Raw genomic sequence first — 22104 nt, 5'->3', positions numbered from 1 at the left:
TCTGAAATATATACAGGACAATTACGGGCTTCATCACTGGTTGAAGCAAAGCTTACCTGCCTTATCTGACTAAAAATCGTATCTGTGTAAGTTGAATCAGTAACATTCATATTCAGGTAACTCATAGATCTTTCAGAGAGATGTATCAGGTGCAAACCAAGCACAACCTGGAACAACCCTTAGATTCCCACTTATGCTGAAACAGACCTGGTCTTCCACTCAGGAGGATGGACTTTTCATTTCCCTTCATTCCATCATTGCCCGTAAGTAGCACTGCCACAAACATAGAATCATTATGTTTGGAAAAGATCTCTCAGATATTTAGTACAACCATCCTCCTACCATCTTTATCACCCACTAAACTATGCCCCTAAGCAGTCCAACCCTTCCTTAAACACCCCCAGGGCTGGTGACTCTACCACCTCCCTGGGCAACCCATTTCAATGCCTGACCACTCTTTCTGAGAATAATTTTTTCCTAATTTCGAACCTGTCCAACATGGAACTATATGGAGTGACATTCCCCAAATTCAACTTCCTTCACCTTAAGCAATTAACGGGGTGATTTGAAATAGGTGATTAACCACTTTACATGCCTCTTTCAATTAGCAGGGAAAGGTGTCTTGGTGTTTCAGGTCTTAGGTAGACTAGCAGTCCAAAGGCTCTCTCCACTGACTACAGACAGAGCAGAAATTAACTGGAGTCCTACATCTTTGTCCAGACTAAATATCAAATTTTGTTGGCTAAATCAAGGCATTGGAGACTGTAGCAGGGCTTCTATATGTGAATACAGTGCTCAGAACTGTCTCAGTATTTGGAACCTAGTGAAAGTATTCAGATCTATTCACTGAAGATGTTAGACAAGAAAAGCTCAACACATTTCAATACGTAAAATCACAGAAGGTTTAAAAATAGCAATGTAGATAATAGATACTTAAATAGGCGTAAGGAAGATGAAATAAAGTTTCATGGTCGAACAAAGTACTGCAATTACCAGGAAAAGTATTTTAATCAAATAAAAACATTTTCCATAGAGACAATTATAATGTTTTTATTTAGCAAATGTACTAGAAAAATTGTTTTTCTGTAAAGATGTACAGATATGCCCCAATTCCATAGAGTTGCCTTTCTCTCAAACGGCTATGATTTTTTGAATTAAGTTTAATTAACAGAAGGGGACATATGTGGAGATGTCAAACTTATTTTTGTCATAAACCACATGATTCCATTTACCACTAATCCCCAAATAATTGTCCCAGGGGCCACCAAGAGCTTGCAGAACTCTTGATGGTGCTTTACTGTGAAGTGTACACAATTTTAACTGTCCTCTGTTTCTAGTCATGTGAACAGAAAAAAGACATTAAGTAATTCCTTAATACCTTTTTTTCCATACTGGCAATTGCTGAGGTTACCACAGGATTGCTTTGTGTTTTTTATTTTATTTTATTTTTATTTTTATTGCATTTTTCCAATTGCATATAGAAGAGCACTGATATAGGGTATTATTTCCCTGCTAAGATGCACTTCAATCTATGGAAAACTTTTGTGAAACCCTGCCTTGTAAAACTGAGTACAGACGCTACAGCATTCATCTTTCTGCAGTCTAAACTTGACTGAAAGAAAAAATGCTTTTTTTTTTTTCCTGAGAATTGTGTTCCTTTATATTTTGAACCAGCCCCTTATTTGCCTTCTGCTACTGCCTACCAAGCATTGTGCTGCTCACTTGGTAAGTACTGACAGGATTCCCATCTCCTATCATGCCAGATTGTAAAGCACGGAAGAGAGCATGGAAGACATAACACGATGTAAGGGTCTGAAATAATTATACAGGAGTGCCCCACATTGAAGCATTCTTTGGTCTGGCAGAGGGAAGTGAAATCTACTGCTAAGATCTGCCCTGCATACTTGTGTTCAAATGTCCTTTTCTTAAGAGCATGTCCACAGACATCCATAGCAGCTTGTAATGGAAAGTCACTAAATGCAAATCCAATTCTGTATAAAAAGGAAGCCCTTAGAAACAAATCTCTTAAGAGAGCTCTTCTCACCAAAAATTAATTACAACTTTACATTACCGAACTCTGATGAACAAAACATAATATTCCCTCAGATGTGAGGCCCAACTCAAAACTCAAAGGAGGAATACTTATTAAGTACTTAGTTTTCTGAGAAATTCATTGCCTGCCTTATTTGTCAATCCTTTCTGGTCTGAAACCAATCTTTCCCCAGCTGTTTTTGGAATGTTTCAGAAAAAAAAAAAACAAACAAACATAAACTTGGCCCTATTAGGGTTAATGCTTTTGCATAGACATATATGACCATAAACTGGTCAACTAATAGAGATCTGCTAACATTGTGACTGAGAACAGAATGAATACAGCCACAATAATATACAACTGTCTACTAGAAGTATTGCATACAGACATCTTTGGCCATGCAGTCTTTTGGCCTTCTGAAAATACGTGAGCTGCATTGCTAACATGACAAAAAAAATTGCAATGTTGAGAATTAGAAAGAGGCGGGTATAAGAGGCTGATATTGATGGGGCGCTACTTCGAGCAGTTGTCACCATCTGTGCCAGCCCTGATCGGCCTTTGATTGACACTCCAGTTTTGTGCTTCACATAAGTGATATCTGCAAAATCCAAAAGATCTTTCATTTCCTCATCTTCATCTACAGGCAACTCTTTTTGTGCTTGAGTCTGTGCCTTTTGACGCACTTTTCTTTCATTTACCTCAATTTGTGCAAAAATGTCAGGAACAGCATCAACAAATTTGTAGCCTTTGGCTACCTTTCTATTTTTCTTTGCTCTGCTATGCTGCTGCTGCTGCCTCTGTGAGATTGCAAATATTCTGTCAATGGCCTCCTCTGTCTGTCTTTTATCTGAAAACCTCAACAGGCGCTCAGCAGTCTTCCTAAAGCTAGCTGTGTTTTGTACACGAGACAGTATCTGCTTCTCCAGCTGCTGGAAAACTGGCTTAAAACGCTGCAGGTTCCTCTCCACAATCCCTACGTAGTCCTTCACTTCCTGCACTGCAGAGCTCCTAATGGCAGAGGCACGGTCAAAGACAATTTTCTGGCGGTCTGCAATAACCTGTGCAAAGGCAGAACGGGGCCCTTCCTCAGCAGTCCACAGGTAAATTGCATAGGCGTGCTCACTGGTGGTAACAAAAACATCCAGCTGCCGAGAGTCTCCGCGGACCGTGAAGCTCTGCACATCGATGGAGGGCCCAATGAACAGGTAAATGGCTCTTGTGACTGGGTGCCGCAAGAGGGTTGTTACATTCACATAGTTCGTTCCGTTGTAAGGGTAGCCCCGGGGATACATCCTTGAGGCAATGGTAGCTTTCTCACTGTGGCCAGTATCATCCATCCAGTACATCTTATATATCCCATCACGGTGTCTAATAAATGCCCCATGGACCTCATCAACAACAGTTTCTTCAAAAGGCACATCCACATTGTGGAAGAAACTGGTTGCTGCCACCAGGGGGCTGTCATCTTCTAGGTGGATTTGGTCAACCACCAACAGAAGCTGAGGATGGAGAAGTACGAGGTTTCTTTGCAATTTTCTCAGCTTCAGTTTAGGATTGTATGCACCCACTCCTTCTCCCCTGATAAAAACCACCCCGCTTCTCTCCATGGCAGCAACCACTCGTCCCTGACAGTCACCAGCCAAGTCATGTTTATATTTAAGCCACTTTGAAGAACAGTCCTCTGTAATCTGCCCTTCCCATGGGGAGAAGCAGCTCTTGGACACAGCAGGGGAAAACATCAACACATTATTAAAAAAAGTATATTTTGGCCCATACAGAGCTTCTGTTATGAAAGGTACACCATTGGGAGCAAAAGTAAAGGAGTTCTGGTCCGGGTGTTCATGACCAGCATTAAAGTTCCTCCATCCCTTGATCCACTCTTTGTACTTGTTCTTATGAACAATATCATATATTGCACGTCCTCCCAGCTTTCCTGACTTGAAGGAAAGGAAAGGCCTGTTGATTTCAGCTGGCAAAGCACTTCCATAGGTTACCACTCCCCAGTCCTCAAAGTAATGCAGCTTTGGAACCCCGAAGTCTGGTGGAGGTACAGAGCGCAAACTTGCATCATACCTGACAAAAAGATGAGAAAAATGGGTTTAAAAATCACTTGACTGATTTCATCAGTACCCATACAAAACTCAAAACACAATTCAATACTTATATCAAGGAGCAACCTAACGATATAAAGTCCACAGGTATCCTTCCTGAACAAAATAAGCATATAGTTGTAATGCTATTTACCATACTAATCTCCATGCAAATTTGTAATTGTCAAATGAATGTTGTATCTTTTTTTTTTAATAGAATAACTGAAAGAATCTGCTCTACATTTAAACCAAACAATCCTTCTGCAGTCCAAATATAAGAGTACCATGAACTTTCCTCAAACAAGCCATGTTACATTTTATATTATAAAGCTACTGATTGCAATAGAAATATTTTAAAAATCACATTAGAAAGGCTGCAGGCACTATTTGCATGTGACAGCAACAGTTGCACCTACCTGCTGACTACTTAACCAAGAAAAACAAAGAACCCATTTCCTCAAAATTGATGAGCAAACAGAATTAGTAATAAACTAAAAATTAATAAAAAATATTTTTACCTTTTTTTTTTTATGATTTATATTGCTTAGTATATGCTATTTTCTTTCTCCTGCTGTATTGAAGAAAAATTTTACAGCTTTCTTGTATAAATTTCAAGATATAAGAAGTCTGTTTTAAAAAAGAGGTTTTAATTCCTGAAAAGATTACATTACTTATAATTTTTGTTTAATTTGATTTACATGAGTAAAGGCAAGAAAAATGACAACAGGCAGGAAAACAAAACCCAAACTTCTGGTGTTGTTTAACCAAACTAAATGAAACCATCATTAAGTATAGTAACATTTCTGTTAGATGGTTCCTCATCTGAACTATTCTCTATAACTAATCAGGAGTCTCAGTCAGGCCCTAGACAACCCTAGCTCATGTGCTGCATATGGCTTCACGTAGTTCTGATCAGCCCCCAAACTGCAGAGCTCAGGAGTTTATAGCTAGTGGTCCTTGATGGAGATCCCCCTAAAAGCAAACCTCTTTCTGGAGACTCCAATGCAAGTGGATGTGCTCATCAAAGGAGCAAAACTGCAGCACAAGGAAAAAACAGATGTTGGGATATTCATAGCTTGTTGTTGTTCTGACTCACTTGCTCTTAAAAACATGCCTCCCTTCAGCATCAAAGAGAAATTTCAAGTATATTAATTATAAATTTGCAAGGTTTTCACAGAGAAACAGGAGAGAAAATGCGTGAATGGGGTTGTAGAGGAAAAAATCTGCATTTTGGAAATAACAAGCTAAAGGGTGCTTGGAGCCTAGTAACCATGCATTTTAATGTGTGTATCATAAACACGAAGCAATATATTTAATAATGCTTTCCTTGTAACAGAGAGAAATACAGCTATACTGAATCCTCAAATGTATTTCTTCTCTCTACAGACTGAGGGAATTTATATGTAAATTTATACGTACACCTTGGATCTTCTAATTTCTTAGCTTTTGTAGACTAACTGTAGTTAGCAGAGGTGTAAATTACAAGGAAGATATAGGTGCAGCCATCTATCATGTTATTTCTTCTAAATATAATTTGCAAATTAGTATGCACATACAACTAATAGCAGTCATTATCTTTTATATTGCTTATAGTTGTTTTTTTTTTTTTTTTTTAAGAAATCTATGCTTTAAATATTTGCCTAATTATTAAAAACAACAAAAAGCACAACAGGATTAATCATCAGAATAGATCGAACAAGCCAAAGAATATACTCAGAAATTTTCAGTCCTTTTCGAAATGCATGTATTCTATAAAACAACAGACAATGGAAGGAAAAAATGGAAGCGCACACAGGATGAGACAAAAGTGTTGCCTGTAGCAACATATTCTGAGTATCCTTGCCAAATGAAGTTCTTGTGAGCCTAAAAACTCAGGGCTCCACATGGCCAGCACAATCTCTGCTTTTACAAAGCAAATCTAAAGATAACAGCTTATCACAAACGGCAAGCAGCTGTCTGGTCCCTTCCAAGCCCACTCATTCCCTTTCATACCAGAGAAATTCAGTGTGGAGAGTGCACCATCTCTGCCCTTTGGATGGAGTCCCTGGGCCCTCCACTACCCGGTTCTTTCTGATCTGCTCTGCCAACCAGTTCCCGCTGCCGTTGCGCATGACAAATTTGTCAAGAAACACCAGCTGGCTCTCTGGCCCATAGAACCAGTTGTAGTTGGAGTCCGCAATGGCCACAGTTCTCTGAAACCCTTGGGAAAAAATTAAAAGGAATGTAAGAAAGAATAAATGATGATGAAACCAAGCAGTAAAAACACAAACAGAAGCAGCCTTCTCATATGTTCATACACCTACTCATAAATGAGCCACAGACACGTTACACAGGAGCTGTTTCCTTCTGCTGTAGATAACTCAAATAGTTACCTTTCTTTGGCTATGAGCTACAGACAGTAAGTACTACAAAAATGTAAAGCATTTAAAACTTAAATTGCTTTTTAAAGCAATATCCCATCCACTTTTCCTCCTCATTCAAATTTTGCAAAAATAACTCTCTTTACAGTTTTTGCTTATCCTTTGTCAATCCAAACTCTCCAAACAACAAAAGAGAGACTCCCTCAAGGAAAAACAAACAAAAACCAGTTTCACCCTGAAACAGCTAAAATGAGTTCACTTTGCTTTTTTTGGAACCTCTCCCCAGCAAATGCCTAAGGTATCACATGGATTTAATGCAATTCCTTACACATCTGTGCTAGCATGCCAAAGCTGCACTCATCGCCTCTTACACACAAAGCTAGATCTGGGCTTTCTAATATTCTGTAAAATTATTCCACTCTTTTTTAAAAGGACTTTGAACAATATAAGTTCCTAATGAACTCTCCTACAAAGAAGCGACACAAGACGATCACTGGAAACTTGCAAGGCTACCCAAAACTAAATCTCTTCTGAAACCTACAAGTGGTTGGCAGTGTTTATTAGGTTATAACTGTTTTCATATTTGTAGATCTCCATTTTTTAGCCACACCTAGGATTTCATACCAGAGATGCTGAAATAAACTGAAACACTGGAGAGATTCAGCATGAAAACAGAAATACTAAGAAGTCTGCAAAACAGGCCCATCAGTGATGTCTGATACTTCTCTTTAACTCACATCGACAAAAGAAAATGTAAATATGATTCATGAAAATCTGGGATCGAGTAAAACTTCCCCACACTTCCTTGATACTTTTACCCCAGCTTTATGATTCTACTCCTTTCACCCAATATTTTAGTGTGACCATTTTTCTTTTTGGGAAAGGAAAAAAAAATCAGTAATCTCAAAGAATGTTATTTTTCAAATAGAAAAACCCCAAAACATCTGATCTTCAAACTCTGAAAACCAGAAATCAAATTCTGAAGTACTGTTGTTTTTTTTTTCTCCCAAATAATGTTCCTTTCTTTTGACTGATTCTAAAAGCCAGAGTTTAATAAATAACAGTGTTCAATAAGCAGTGAAAAATCAGCAAAAAATGATATCAGTGTTTCCATGCATGATGAAGGTAAAATCCTGGGAAAAGGTTATTTTAAATATCCAAAGTACAATGCTAACTAAAAATGCTCTACTCGATATGTGAAGTTTCTTTGAGAATTAGAAGATCCAGCTTCATTGGTGCAAATGACCTACCTGGCAGGACAGTCCTGTACATAAATGCAAAGTGCTGCTTGAGCCAGGGGTGGCTGAAGTGATTGATATCAAAGTGCCTTTGGACAAGAAACATGTACTGAAACAACGATCTGGTTGTGTAGCTGCCATAAGCCACCCCTTCATAGAGGGAGCCATCTGTGACCTCCTGCAGCAGGACCACTGACTTCTCCATGATTGCCAACACTTGCTTGGTCCACAGGTAAGCTTCCTGAAGGTAGCCTGAAAGAAAAATGTTAGAAAATCTGGTTACAACACTATAGGTCATAGATGATGTCACCTGAATTCCGCAGTGGGATCCTTCACAGCAAAGAATACACAAGGAAAACTGCCAGAGCTCTAAAACACGACCTATTACTGCAGAACTCCTGCATTTCCAGGGTGAAAAATAAAGCACTATACTTAAACACAATAAAGGAAAGTTACAGGAGTGAAAGAAAAAAAATATATATATAAACACCTTTTTGCTAATAATGTGTGATTATGCTTTCCATCTTAAAATGAAAATTTTCTTAATGCATTCAGAACATGCAAAAAGGGTAGAGTCGCATCAAGACTATGTATTTCAGTTCAAATTAAAGTGCTAGGAAAACAAATTTACAGTCCCCACTAGAGGGCTCCATAAAGTAAATATTCTGTTCAGTCATTTTTCACTGTAATTATCACCAGTGTGATAAAAGATTCTCAGAGTTTACAAAAAAGTTGACACTTGAACTGCACTTAACTGATATTCTATTAAGACTGCTCTATTTTAAGACATTCTGTGATTCCACTTACATTTTCAATATGTTGCACAATCTAAAGGATTATCTAAAATAGAAGTTCTTTTGGAAAAGATTTACATGTTTAATTCCAAATGCAGATTCCTCAATTCCAGAATAAAGTTAATCGTCCAACTAAGCAGAGGTCCAGCCTCCACAAATACAAGTCCTTATCAGTTATATTTCTTCTAAAGAAGAAAATTCCAGAGATGATATTTAGGTCCGCTCTATGCAAATCAAGAGCTGGAAAGAGGTTGCCCAAAGCCCTTCTCAGGACTTGTCTGCCTTCACCAAGAAGCAAGCATAGGCACAGGAGCCTCAGCTGTATCTACATATTGTAGAAGGATGTGTGTTTGGAAGGCAGCATATGGATCCCAGCAGCCAAAAGTCTCCATGCCTCGGATTACTCTTTTGGATTCACTGGCTGGAGAGGTAGGAATAAACAGAGAACAATCGCCTTGCACGTCACTTAGTGACTACGCAACTCAAAGTGTCTGGACACAGATTTAACCAGACTTATTTCCACCATATAGCAGAGCTCAATTTTAGGACAGCTGGCACAAGTTATATCCCATTACTTGGTGTAATTACTTGGTACCTGATGAATGAAGCACACATGCCAGGCTGAGAGAGTATGAGCTACATTCAAACCCGCTACCAAGAATGTTTCATTTTATTGCCACAATTACTGTATTTATGCTCAGCAGAGTGATGAGCAACTCAGACTTCCTAGCAGTCAAGACTGCCAAATCCTGCTTAGTTAACAGAGAGGAAAAAATTGTAATGTCTAAGTTAAACAGACAACCTGATTCTAAAATGTCATTTTTATCCACTGGCTGAAAGGAGAAATACATGTATGATTGAACAGGACAGCAGGCAGCACTACATACTTCTGCCTACTTCACTCCTGTTTACTTACTTGATGTTATGACCTTATAGCTGTAGTACCTTAATGAAATAATAATACATAAGAATGAAAAATGGTAGAGACTCAACACTATGTCAGGCTACACAATAAAACATAATGAAACTCACCTATAGATAGCAACATGTATATCAAATTAGGCCTTACTCAGGTCTCTTTTCAGAATATTTGTGTGTTTATTTTAACTGCAAAAGCTTTAATATATGTGGGTACCTAGAATTTATTTCAATTAGTTTCATTTTTTCAGTCCTATGTCAATGTTTACATGTGTTTAAGTTGGCTATTTAGCCTCTGCCTACTTGATTAGCTGAGTACAGTACTTAAAATTATTCGAACTTTTTTGGAAAAAGGTCTACACTGGGATACACTATTTGCAATTGCTTTGAATCTGATACTGGAAAAGATTTACATGTCTCCTTCCACCATCTCCTTCCACCCCCACCCCCTTTTTTTCCTCCTGAAGAAAGTCTTTCATCTCGGAATGAGAATTTTCAATAAAACATTTCAAAAAAAACACTCCAGACCAAAAAAGAAACTTCATTTAAGTTTTCATTTTTAAAAAATAAAGCTGCCTCATATTGAGAACAATTGATGTTTCATTTAGAAATATACAGTCCGGATGTTTTGAACTGTTTTCATTTAAAATATCTGCACTATTTCTAAATTGCTCAAGTGTTAGTGAATTTGCATTTTATTTCTTTCTTTCCAAAAATATGAAATTAGGTGAAACAAATATTACCAAACTGATGTTATCATTGTTTGGCATGAAGTATACTTCTGCCTATACTCTAATGAAAAGCAGAGTCATCTTGTAAACTGCCAGCTTTTTGCAAAAACAGAGGATCAAGGAAGGATGGAATTATGAGGAATTTAGCAAAACCTACTGAATAAACATGATAATCTTATTCTTCAATTTGTGGAAAGTAAAAATTTCTACGTATACCCTTCCTGCTTTTTATCATATGCACATTAGTGAGTGCATTTGTTATGACAAGCTCTTAACAAAAAGATGATCCCCCTCAAACACAGTAGGTGCCACATGTTTTTTTTGAAACACATTGTTTGGGTGCCCAGAAGCCCAACAGTGTGCAGATGTGTCCTTGCTTACTTAGCAGGGCTGAACAGCTTGGCAATATCATCAGCATTCAGAAACTAGTTTTTCTTTGATTTGCATCAAGTAGTTCCATCAGGTGTCACGTCTTCAAAATACATCTAGCACATACCAAATAAAACTTGATAAAATACTGACACATTCTTATAAGTAGGAGCTGGCTCCATGATTTTCACTTCTCAGCCAAGGTACCATTGGGTTTTAAAGCCAGGATTTCTCACCAGCTCTTTTCCTCTTACTCCATGACTTGCACTGTCCTTTACAGTCTGCATCACTTAAACAGGAGGAGAGGGATATTCCCCATGCAGGCAAAAGCATGGGGGCATCACATTTAAAGGGAAAAAAGGTAAAATCCTGTACCTCTCCTTAGCAAAGGATGCTGAAAAGAAATGTCCAGAGCTGTGGTCTGTGAGTGGATAAAGGTACAGCTTTACAACCATCTCAGGGGAGATAGGACAAAAGTCCTGATCAAAATTTCAGCTGATCGTATTGCCTGGCTCTCAGCATAGGGTGTTTCTGAGTACTGACCTTCTTGATGCATTGTGCAAGGAGACCAAGTGCATCACTCCAAGGGAGCAATGGTACACTGCCCAAAGGTGTTAGAACAAATTCCGAACTGATAATCTGCCCTGAAAAACTGGACTGGCAATCCAACACATGAGCAAAGTCTTAATTTTCACCAACAGTGAAGTAAGAAATCCAAAAACAGTTGGATAGCTACATTTATATGCACAGCTATACCTTGTACACTTGCCCACAGATTTTTGCTCTATTCAGTAAATTACATTTTTCTAAGCAGCACATGAGCAAACTCAATACAGCCGAGCTCTCAGACCACACAAAGCAGTGCACCTTCGCAGTTGGCTGCCATAGACACTTAATGCAGAAAGAGCAGAAAAAAAAAATATGTTTATCAGTTTCTGTACATTGTTTTACAAAGGAGCGATTGAGTTAATGCACTGTAGAAAAGCATTCCTGATTTAGCACATACCTTGATTCATCAGAACCAGGCTTCCAGCCAGCAGGGCCACACAGTTGGTAGGCTGGTGGTTATGGAGGTACTGGAAACCCCATCCACGTCTGTATGATGTTTCGTACATATATCCTGAGGCATTGGCAATTACCTCAAGAAATCTCTCCTGTTGAGTCTTGCTAAGATAGCTGTACAAGAAGTCATAAGCAGTGGCAAAGCCAACTAAGGAATGAGCAAGAGGGACCTCATCCCATGGGGCATCCTTCACTAGCCTGTCAATAAAGAAAGATGCCAATTAATTAAGTTTCAACTATTTATTTTTCTACATTACCATACTGTGAGTTGTGTATGACTTAACATCTCTGAAGTTAAGCAACTCATGCTGAATTTGATACAGGAATAAGCTACTTACCATGTCTCTGAGACCATTTTATTCTCTCCAAAGTATGGACAATACTAAGCTTCAAACCTCATTAATTATATTAGAAAAATCAAATCTTTATGCAATATTCTGGGTTTTGTTATGAGAAATAGGTATGCAGAATATTTATTGCACTGAAACAGAATCTATTTATCTGAAAAAAAAAAAGATTCACAGCATTTTTGTGAGAAAGTAATATCCCATAGTTTATACTCTTCCAGAAAACTGAAAGAATCTTTTTTCTTTTCCAAAGCAGTTGAATGTTAACAAATTCCTAAATGGTGACTATAGGACTGAAGCTGTCTTTAAAGCAACAACAATACAATAACTCACAATGCTGTTTCTTAATTTCACAAACACAAGCAAGGATAGTAGTAGAGATGATGAAAATTATTTTCATGGCTACAGTTCAAATCAACATACTTCATGTCATTAAAAAAAGAACAACAGTATTTAACGTAAAATAAGTAAAATGATGCCATAACATGTTTTCTAGGAACTACCTGCTTGTATGAAATAATTACAGTCATTTTAGCAAAACAGTAAATTTTTACCAAGAAAATTCATAACAAAGGTGGAGGCAGCACAGAACAAGTATTTCTCTTAAATCAAGCATATGTTGGCTAATAAAGACTTCAGTTTTTTAGTACAAAGAGTACTTCCAGGTGATAGTCCTACAAAGAGGGAAATGTGAAGGAATGCACAGTGAAACAAACAAACAAGCAAACAAACAACCCCTCTCACCCACCCCACCCCCCTCACACACAAAAACACTTGATAAGCTTAATAATTATCAGTTACTTTCATGGTTGTTCTCTTCACACACTTTGCAAAACTTTTTCTACTACAGAAACTAACTTTAAATTGTTGAGATAGTGTCATACAGTTACCAGTGGAAACTGTGTTGTACCCCTGAGGACATGCAGCTATTCTGTGATTCTATAAATACAATTTCTTCCTGGATTTCTATAACCAGTAGTGAACAAGCAGATAATAAAAACAAGCAGATAAACATCGAATTAACAAGATCTTAAACAACCCCCCAAAAACAAACAAACAAACAACTCCTCATTCAACTTGAGTAGGTGCTCAACAGGAGCACCTACTTGTATTCAAAATACATAAATGAACCAGAAATTATAACTACCAGGCTAGGGCAGGGCAACTATGGTAAAAACACATGGTCTACAAGTGACGAAAATGACCCTTAGCTTTTGTTTCAATACACCTAACTCCATTGGAAGAACTCAAATGACCTTGGTAGATTCATAACTGTATGTAAGATAAACCTCCACAGGCTTTTTGATTAGCTGAGTTTCCAACAGTTTAAGTGTTCATCTTCACAGAATCACGGAGTGGTTGAGGTTGGAAGGCACCTCTCGAGATCATCTAGGCCAATTCCCCTGTCAAGCAGGGTCACCTACTGTACATTGCACAAGAAACATCTCAGTTTCAATCTCATCTTCTGCTTGGTGAAGCTATACATTCATTTTTTCTTTTCTTAAATGAAATCATTATCTCAAGGATTTTAAATTAAATACAGGAACTTATTCAGTATTACTGAACACAGCAAAATGTGGCCTCTTTTTGAACCAGGATTTTTACTAGGCTAGATGATTTTATTGTGAACCAGGTTGTGAACAATATTAAGACAGCTAAAGCTGTGGTAACATCAGCCAAAGCATCGGGAAAAAAGTTCTCAAAATTTCCTTTTCACCTTCTCCATAACCACATTACATTCTTGGTGGCCGCTGTTGGGAAAATTTATCTGTCATTTTCCTTCTGGTTCAAACTCTGAACTCATCAACAAAGGCTTCCAGCCAGGTATAGTAAAATTTTATATTTATGCTTTGGGTTAATTGTTGTGGGAAAAAATTACAGACCTGTAGGCCAAAACACTTACATGCTTTACCTAGGAATTCATTATTTCCATACTTCAAGATCGACTAGAAGAAACCATAACTGAACTGGGAAAGCAAGTCTTCCCAGTCACCGGGTATATTTATACTGTGTCATAGAGGCACAAAAATTGAAAATCTCAGTTAACAGGTCATTTGTCAATCTCAAATGATTCTATGACTCTATTATTTCTGCTTATTCATCTTTGGTATCATTGGAAAAACTCTTAAAATGTAATTAGACTTATATGTAAAAATGAAACTCTATTCTATGCTGGATATACGTAACATCTTTAGCTCTGACAAGCTATATCATGAACCCAAATTTGCAAAGTACTTTTAATTTTGCTTTTCATGAAACCTTTGCACATTCATAGATCAGAGTTCAAATAGGAACAGGAAATATGACTTTAAAGACCTTAGTATAGAATAATTAGCACATGCTTGAGGCTAAGCTATATATTAATAGAAGGAAAGAATAACAAAATAATTTGACTTAAAACATTTAATTCAGATTTCAGTATACTTATAAACTGCTTTCAGTATATGTATACTTATATGTATACTTTTAGTATACATATAAACTGCTAATTAGAATGTGTTAAAAGCCATTTAATGGTCTTTATCAACTTCACCTGAAACGGGATTTGACAATAGAACTGATTTATTGTGAATTTCCTTGTTAAGATATTTGGCTTGATATTTGCTAACTTTGTATTTTGTTTTGAGCACAACACAGCACCAAATCCTATAGCCTAAGATTTTACATTAATGTCTGTGACAACATTTCTGATAAAATAGAAAATGCTATACACAGGAAAGGATAAGCTGATCAGTTATAACTACATTTAAGTTGACTTCTTAAGCAAAAAGAAAAATCAAACCTTTCAGTGGGAAAAACAAACAAACAAACCAAAAAAAAAAAAAAAAAAAAAAAAAACACCTTATGTTGGGCTTCCTAAGCCTAAACATTGTTATAGTGAACCCCCTCAGGTTTAGATGAAGTAATTTTGTAATTACTTCCATCAAATAGCAATTGTGTATAGTAAGTAAATAAAATTTAACAGAGGAGATATACGCAAGTAACAGGGAAAACTAAACATGACAATTTAAATAAACTTATTTCTAAACATACAAAGCTTACAGCTAACATCTGTTCTTAAAGTGAACTTCCCTTGTTCATTTAGCGATTTAGCTGATATAAATCTGTGTGCCTCCATTAACTTCATTTCAATGGAATCAAGCAATGTACACTAAACAATGTGTAAAATTATTCCCAAGAATGGTCAAGTAGTAAGCATTAAACACTTTTTGTATCTAAATTGTGCTCTCATATTTCAAATAGATTGCGAGTGTCAGATGTGGTAAACTGCCTGGCTGATAAACCGTGGGAAAGCATGGTACCACGGGCCTGCAATGAGCACGGTCTGTGACAAAAGTTTTCAAGGCTATTATGAACTACTCTGTTCTGAAATATTAAAATTGTTTCTATTAATACAAGTAAAGATGGGTGAAAACATGCTGAAAACAGCTCTTTTCTAATCTTATCTAGACTAAAAAAACATGAGCCAGTATGAACCTCAGCTTAGCAATTAACCGTGTCTGAGGGCAGCAGGCAATCTTTTAGTGCTGTAGCCAGCCTTTCCAGTCTTTAAAAGGTATCAGATGTTAAAAAAATAAAAATAAAAAATCCAGGGATCCAGAGTAAATAAAAATGTCTACAATGGATTCTTTACTGCAGAACAACTACTTAGTTGCAAACACATGCCTGGGTTGCTTTGTTCATTTCTCTTTCATAGAATCATAGAATGGCAAGGTTTGGAAGGGACCTTAAAGATCATCTAGTTCCAACCCACAACTTTAACTTTTTGTTGTTGTTGTTGTTTAAATTATTTTTTTACTTTAAACATTGACTTTGATGTAGATCCTCCACGACGAAACTTAAAAGATCACAGATAAGGTTTTATGTAAGTAATGGGGTTTTCCTACATGTTTTGAGTATCTTAGCATAGCATAAGGTGGTGCGTGTGTGTTAGATTTGCCACCTTCTGTAACAAACAATGAACCTGAAGTTGATTATGGTTCAATTCTTCAGTTTTTCCTGTCAGGAACCACCATGAGTTCACTGCACTGTCCAAGATTAATGCCATATATACCACCTTTTTGCATAGGAATTAAAAATCAGTATCCCATCTCCTTGAAACAAAAACAACACCAAGAAAATCGTGGTAAAATTACCACAACCTCATCACTTCTTGACAATACCAATAAATTTGCTAACGTCTCGTCTTTCAGTAGAAATTGTTTTTTTGTATTATTCCCTCATTTCTCTCTACTAATAACTACTGCATTATCAAAACCAGGAGTATTATCATTTCTCTGAGAAATGTAAGCTAAGAGGAAAAAAAATATACTGTATGTCCATTTCAAGGCAGGATTTAAGACAAGCAGTTCTCCCACTTAAAGTGAGGTCCTTGATCACGGCCTATGGGATATTTAGAATCAGTCTTCCTTCACTTTGTATTCAATTATTAAAAACAAATTGAACTAAAAAGGAAAATAACTCGCTCTAACTTGAGAAACATAATACCTATCTGGGTATTGTGATATCTGATTTCCAGCCTCTGTATCAATAAATAACATGGTATAGCTGACTGCAAAATGAAGCACTAAGCATATCCTGACACATATATTATGCAAGTAATCCACATCCTGAAGCTTAATGCGCCAAACTTCCCCATGACAAATTACTTACTGCAGAATAACTTGGAGGTTGAGGGCAGATTAAGCTAATGATTGGAGGAAACACGGCAGAAATCACTTCACAGTACTGGAACTCTCATTCGCATTACGTAGATGCAAAGGCAAATGAATCAGGGCTCTATTCAGGAGGATTACAGCTGAAAATTAGTCCAAGGACATCCCTTTAGTACTTTTTGATGTAATCCATCTTAGACATAGTAGCTAGGTAACAGAATGGTTGAGCTTAATGCACGCTAAATGTGAAGCATGGATGCAAATGTGGCATGTAATAGTGCCAACTGAGCTCTCAGTCCTGAGGCCAACTGTATAATTGTACAGATTTGCCAATGTCAACATCAACACCCTGGAACTCCAGATAACCTTGCTATTGTTCTGACTTACTTCTGGGAGTAGGTGATACAGCTTTAAACCTTCAATCAGGCAAAGGAAATATTCTTTCTTGAACAGAGGAAGCATACATACCAAGAGGAAGCATAACCACCAAGGGAAATGAGACCACCAGCATTTATTTTATAAACTAGACTCAATGTCCAGTATTTTTCTTAGAAAGTCTCTAAAACAAAATATTTTCTTGTGCTTAAATTGAATACTTTGTTCACTATCAGAACAATGTCTTCCTTTTTTTTTTTTTTTTTTTTTTAAAAGAAGAAAATCCTTGAAAAAATCTCTTCCATCCAAAACAATGTTTCAGCTTTCCAACATTTTTCTGGTTGCCATCAGAGCAAAAGCCATATTATCTGCAAAACTCAAGTGCTCAGCCATTTTCAACCATAAAAATACTAAGAACTTTTTTTTTTTTTAAAGTCCTTGAAAAACTGATGATTTATATTTCCTATGTCTAAGGTAAAACATAAGTTTGCACATATCCCTTTATCATCCGTGTTTCAACAGCAGTCACTGAGACCCACTCATGCTTATTTCATCTCAGTTCATAAGCAGACAAGTGGTTCTTAGGTATAAAAGGTTAAATTTATACCAGAAAAAAATGACAACATATAATACTTCTGAAAACATTGTCTGAGAGCTTATTATAAAAGTAGGGTTGTACCGCTTAGGCGCTGAGGAGGCAACTATAATTTTACTCCTTCAGAAACTTTCAGCTACTGTCTATCCTCTCTTTCTCCATGTTTCCCTATGGGCTTATAACCATCATTCTACTACTTCTAAAGCTGCTTTCATATCATTTTCAATCACTTTTGTCTTTGATCATAAGACGGTCCCTTTCAAACTTGGCTCTTTCTTAGCGTCAACCATGATCCTTCCACACTGACAAATTAATAAACAAGAACCAAATCTGTCTTGATAGTTCTCAGTACCACATAAAGCAAACACAGAAATTTAGTTATGTTATTATTTCTAGATTACCTCTAGCTCTCATTGTAGAGAATTTTTATATTAGGCACGCGAGCTTCCTGTAGTCACCACAGAACTTCAGCAACAATTTATCTCCTAGAAAACCTGGCTGGAACCATACATTAAAATAGAAAATGTAGAAGAAACTCTTAAAATTTCAGCTAGCCAGACATTCACAATTCACAAGTCAATTTTATAGACATGTAAAATTTCTGTTTTTAAATGCTACAGGTGAAAAAGATAAAAACAACATGAGGGTTCGATATTTCACTTACTAAAATAATAAATATTCCAGATATCAGATTCATCCTCCTACCCTTCTTTTTCTTCCTCCCTGTAGGACACTATCTCAGCATCCTCCTCCAGGATTATATATAATCTTCTTATTATATACTTCTTATATACTAATAATTCTTATATACTAATATATATACTTATATACTAATACTTATATACTTATATATATCTTATATACTAATTTCTATTCTAGCATTATAAAACCCTTCTCAGTATTCTTTGAATGTGTCTGGTGGTTATTATTAGGACTCAAACAGATGTGCTAAATTTGTGTTGTCAGCATAGAGCCTCACTTGATTTCACCTTAGCACATGTGAATGGATTCTATTTGTACATTTATCTACACATTTAAGTATTTGTGTATCTTTTACTTTATAATTCATGTTGTTCTACACTGAGCACTATCTGGACACTATCAGCAACAGTCCTACGGCATGCTCCGATACTTTCAATAAACATGGACTAACAAAGCTACTGGATTGCTGGTTAACAAGAAATACTGGGAGGGCCAAAAATTTGTTATGACAAAGCCTCCTATTAGTTTTTACTTCCTCACTGCTGTTTCCTTGGAATGTTTGCATGTGCTTGACAGCAATTATCTCCAATGTGAAACCCATGAAGTCAGGCTTGCTGTCAAATCCTACACCTTACGGTACATTGGTAACATACTTGTGTTCAAAAAATGGTGTGTGAACTATGTGCCCCCCCCCCCCCAAGAAAAAACAAACAAACAAAACACAGAAATCCCTTGTCTAGCAACTCTAAAGAGGGAAATACCTCTGTGAAAAGGGTGCAGAATTTGTGAACTTCTGAGGTATTTGTTCATACAACAGGCTTAGTAAAGAAGAAACTTTTTCACTGCTTTGTCCAAAATACAGAGTCTGACTGGACTCTTATTTCTGCATGATGTGTGACTCTAATTACATGACTTTACTCAGTACTGGAAGAGGCCAAGACAGCATATGGAAAAAATCACTAGTGCAGATCCCCTCTGCCAATAATGCATGTCTGGTAGGGAGTGTTCAAGAAGCAAGTTGGAGATAAAATGCCAGAAAGCTGATCTATATCCTCTGCTCTCTGTAAAATAAGATAATATGGCTTAAATAAGGACAAACTTTCCCTAAGTTTTTAGACAGCATTTAGTTATTGAATCATGGGAAGACCAAGCAAGTTATTTAACACCAGGTTTTAATTTTTAACAGTAAAAATTCATCTATTTTCATTGAAACATTAATGTACTATGTTTCCCTGCTCTTGCTAACCTTCAAAACATTGTCTGTTCCTGTATTATTTAGATGATTATTATAGTGAACTATTAGCCATTGACCCTTTGTTTATTTTAAAATGTAAACCTACTCCAGGATGTAGCAATTATGGATGCTCTGTTATGAGCAGCATGACTATCAACGGCGGTTGTTATGACAAACAGCTCAAGCTCTGTTAGCCTACACAGATGGGAATTCAATTAAGGGTGTCTTTTATTATGTGATATATACTATCACAGTAGTTGAGAAAAGACATAAGTGCTTCATTACATGCCCGTTCGAAGCATGCATCAATTATCAGTAAACTATCTTATCTGTGCCCTGATAATACTGAACTATATTTGGACTCAGGATACTCACTAACATAAAGATGAGATTTAAGAATGTCAGTCTCCTTGCTCTCTTGACATTCTTGGACAAATAACCAGCAATCTGTCCAACTAATGCATACACTACCAAAATATACTTTTGTTTTCTAACAAGGTTTAAATTTTATTTATGACTGTTATGAAAATTAGAGGAAAATCACTTAACATTTTTTTTTTTTTTAAATTCTAGTGTTACTTTAAAAGTCAATGCCATTTCAGCAAAAGTCAAAAACAAATCCAGATTATATTCTTGAAAGGATTAAGCTGCCAAAAAGTAATGTATATGACAGCCAGATCTAGCTTGCTAACACATGTTGATTATTCCTCAGAGATAAAAAGTAATTTTTAGGGCAATTTACATGGCAGTCTAGACACCTACATTATAGAAGTATCTGAAGAAAAATGTTTATCCAGACTTACTTTTATTTTACTGATACATTTCCAGACAAACCCTCTTTACTGCTGGCATAAGCAGTTTTGGCAGATGAGCCTCACAACATTCAAGGCTCTAAACTTGAGCATCATGAGAACAAGTCCTTCTTTCCACCCTCCTGTTAAGAACTCAGCATGACTAAATAGACTGAACAAAAATTTTTTAATAGTTCCGTTTCTGCAACATTGCAAGAAATGTTCACATCCAGCCTTATTCAGGACTTATGTCCAGAACTTCTAATTGCCTACTAGTAGTGATCAGGCAAGAACTCTCATATGTGCAGTGTTTGTTTTCCTAGTTTTACCCTAAGCGGAGAAGTGTGTGTAGTAAAATGTTTCTCTGGTACTTTTTAAACTGCATTGCTTGGGAAGAACAGATTTATGAAATCTGTCTGTCCACTCCTTCAGCTTCTGAATCTGTAGACCTATTTGAACAAAGCCAGCCATAACAATAATACCTCAGCGATGCTAAACTCCTACAATTTTCCTGAAAATCTCCATTGGACAAGGGACAGGAATCTACAGTTCTGGGCTCCCCAGTACAAGAGAGGCATAGAACTACTGGAGCAAGTTCAGAGTTGGGCTATGAATATGAGAGGACTGAATCACTTGTTGTATGAGGCCAGGCTGGGAGAACTGGGCCTGTCTAGCCTGGAAAAGAGAAGACTGAGGGGAAAACTCATCAATGTATATAAATATCTGAGGGGAGGGTGTTCAGACAATGGAGCCAGTCTCTTTTCAGTCGTGCCCAGTGACAGGAAGAGAGGCAGTGGGCACAAACTGAAGCACAGAAAGTTCTGGCTGAATATGAGGGGGCACTGCTTTACTGTGAGGGTGAGAGCCCTGGCATAGATTGCCCAGAGAGGCTGTGGAGTCTCCTTCTCTGGAAATATTCAAAACTTGCCTGGGCGTGATCCTGTACAGCATGCTGTAGGTGGCCCTGCTTGGCAGGGGAGTTGGACTAGGTGGTTTTAAGAGGTCTCTTCCAACCTCAGCCATTCTGTGATATGACTACCATCAATGATGGAGACAGTGTGAACTCCATGCTGACAGCATTTTCAGCCATAAGTTCTATAGGGAGAAACAAAATTGAAAAACAGGTCCCTGTTTCTGTTACAACATTTGAAAAGCTGACCGCTAGACATGCTTGGAGGTTATATGGGTTAGTGATATGGTTTAGTGGTGGACTTGTTAGTGTTAGGTCAGAGGTTGTACTAGGTGATCTTGGAGGTCTCTTCCAACCTAGATTATTCTGTGATTCTGTTATACAAAGAGCAGCTCACCACACCCCTATTGTCTACACACAGAACCTTGATTAGGCTTTGACTGCTTGCTTAACAGTGTGTCTGCATCTTATTCACCTAAAACAGTGACAGATGGCCATATAACTACATACTTCCACTACCCAAAGTGAGTGTGAGCAATGAAACTAGGGAGGAAGGTGATGAGTTTGGAGCTGTCTGTAGGTCGTGCTGGAGATGGTCACACATTCTAGGATTCACCTAGAATGTACAACTGTCAGTCTGCCAGGGGAAAGGCAGTTCTACAGGCTGCCTCCCAGGCTATCTGGTGAAATGAAGGTAAGACTGAGGGGTTGTATTGCTATACATTTATTTTGGATGGCAATTTCCTATTTTTGAAAAAAACGTGGAACCAAACGCCATCTTTTTGTGCCACTACTTTTCTTCCTAACTCTCACGTGTCCTCTCTTCCTTATCATACAATCGGTTTAAATCCACTGCAACTCTTCCTCCCACCACTTTTGTTCTACTCTATGTATTTCTGTA

The 22104-nt window shown here is 37.2% G+C and overlaps 1 protein-coding gene across 2 annotated transcripts in view; it reads right to left on the bottom strand.

Annotated features, from left to right (window-relative positions):
* Window positions 1-932: 932 nt before the first annotated feature.
* Window positions 933-22104, bottom strand: part of LOC311207792 (dermatan-sulfate epimerase) — a gene marked incomplete at its 5' end in the record, with an annotated part of 196788 nt that continues 175616 nt past the window's right edge. For both annotated transcript variants that reach the window (XM_084284090.1, XM_084284089.1), the window contains 4 exons: window positions 933-4105; window positions 6115-6322; window positions 7733-7972; window positions 11539-11792. In XM_084284090.1, coding sequence (XP_084140216.1) covers window positions 2344-4105; window positions 6115-6322; window positions 7733-7972; window positions 11539-11792 — 2464 coding nt within the window. In that variant the 3' untranslated portion in view covers window positions 933-2343. The remainder of the gene's footprint in view (window positions 4106-6114; window positions 6323-7732; window positions 7973-11538; window positions 11793-22104) is intronic.

Source organism: Netta rufina (assembly GCF_964035555.1).
Source record: "Netta rufina genome assembly, chromosome: 3".
Classification (NCBI taxonomy): Eukaryota; Metazoa; Chordata; class Aves; order Anseriformes; family Anatidae; genus Netta; species Netta rufina.
This window is presented reverse-complemented; position numbering and strand designations above follow the sequence as displayed.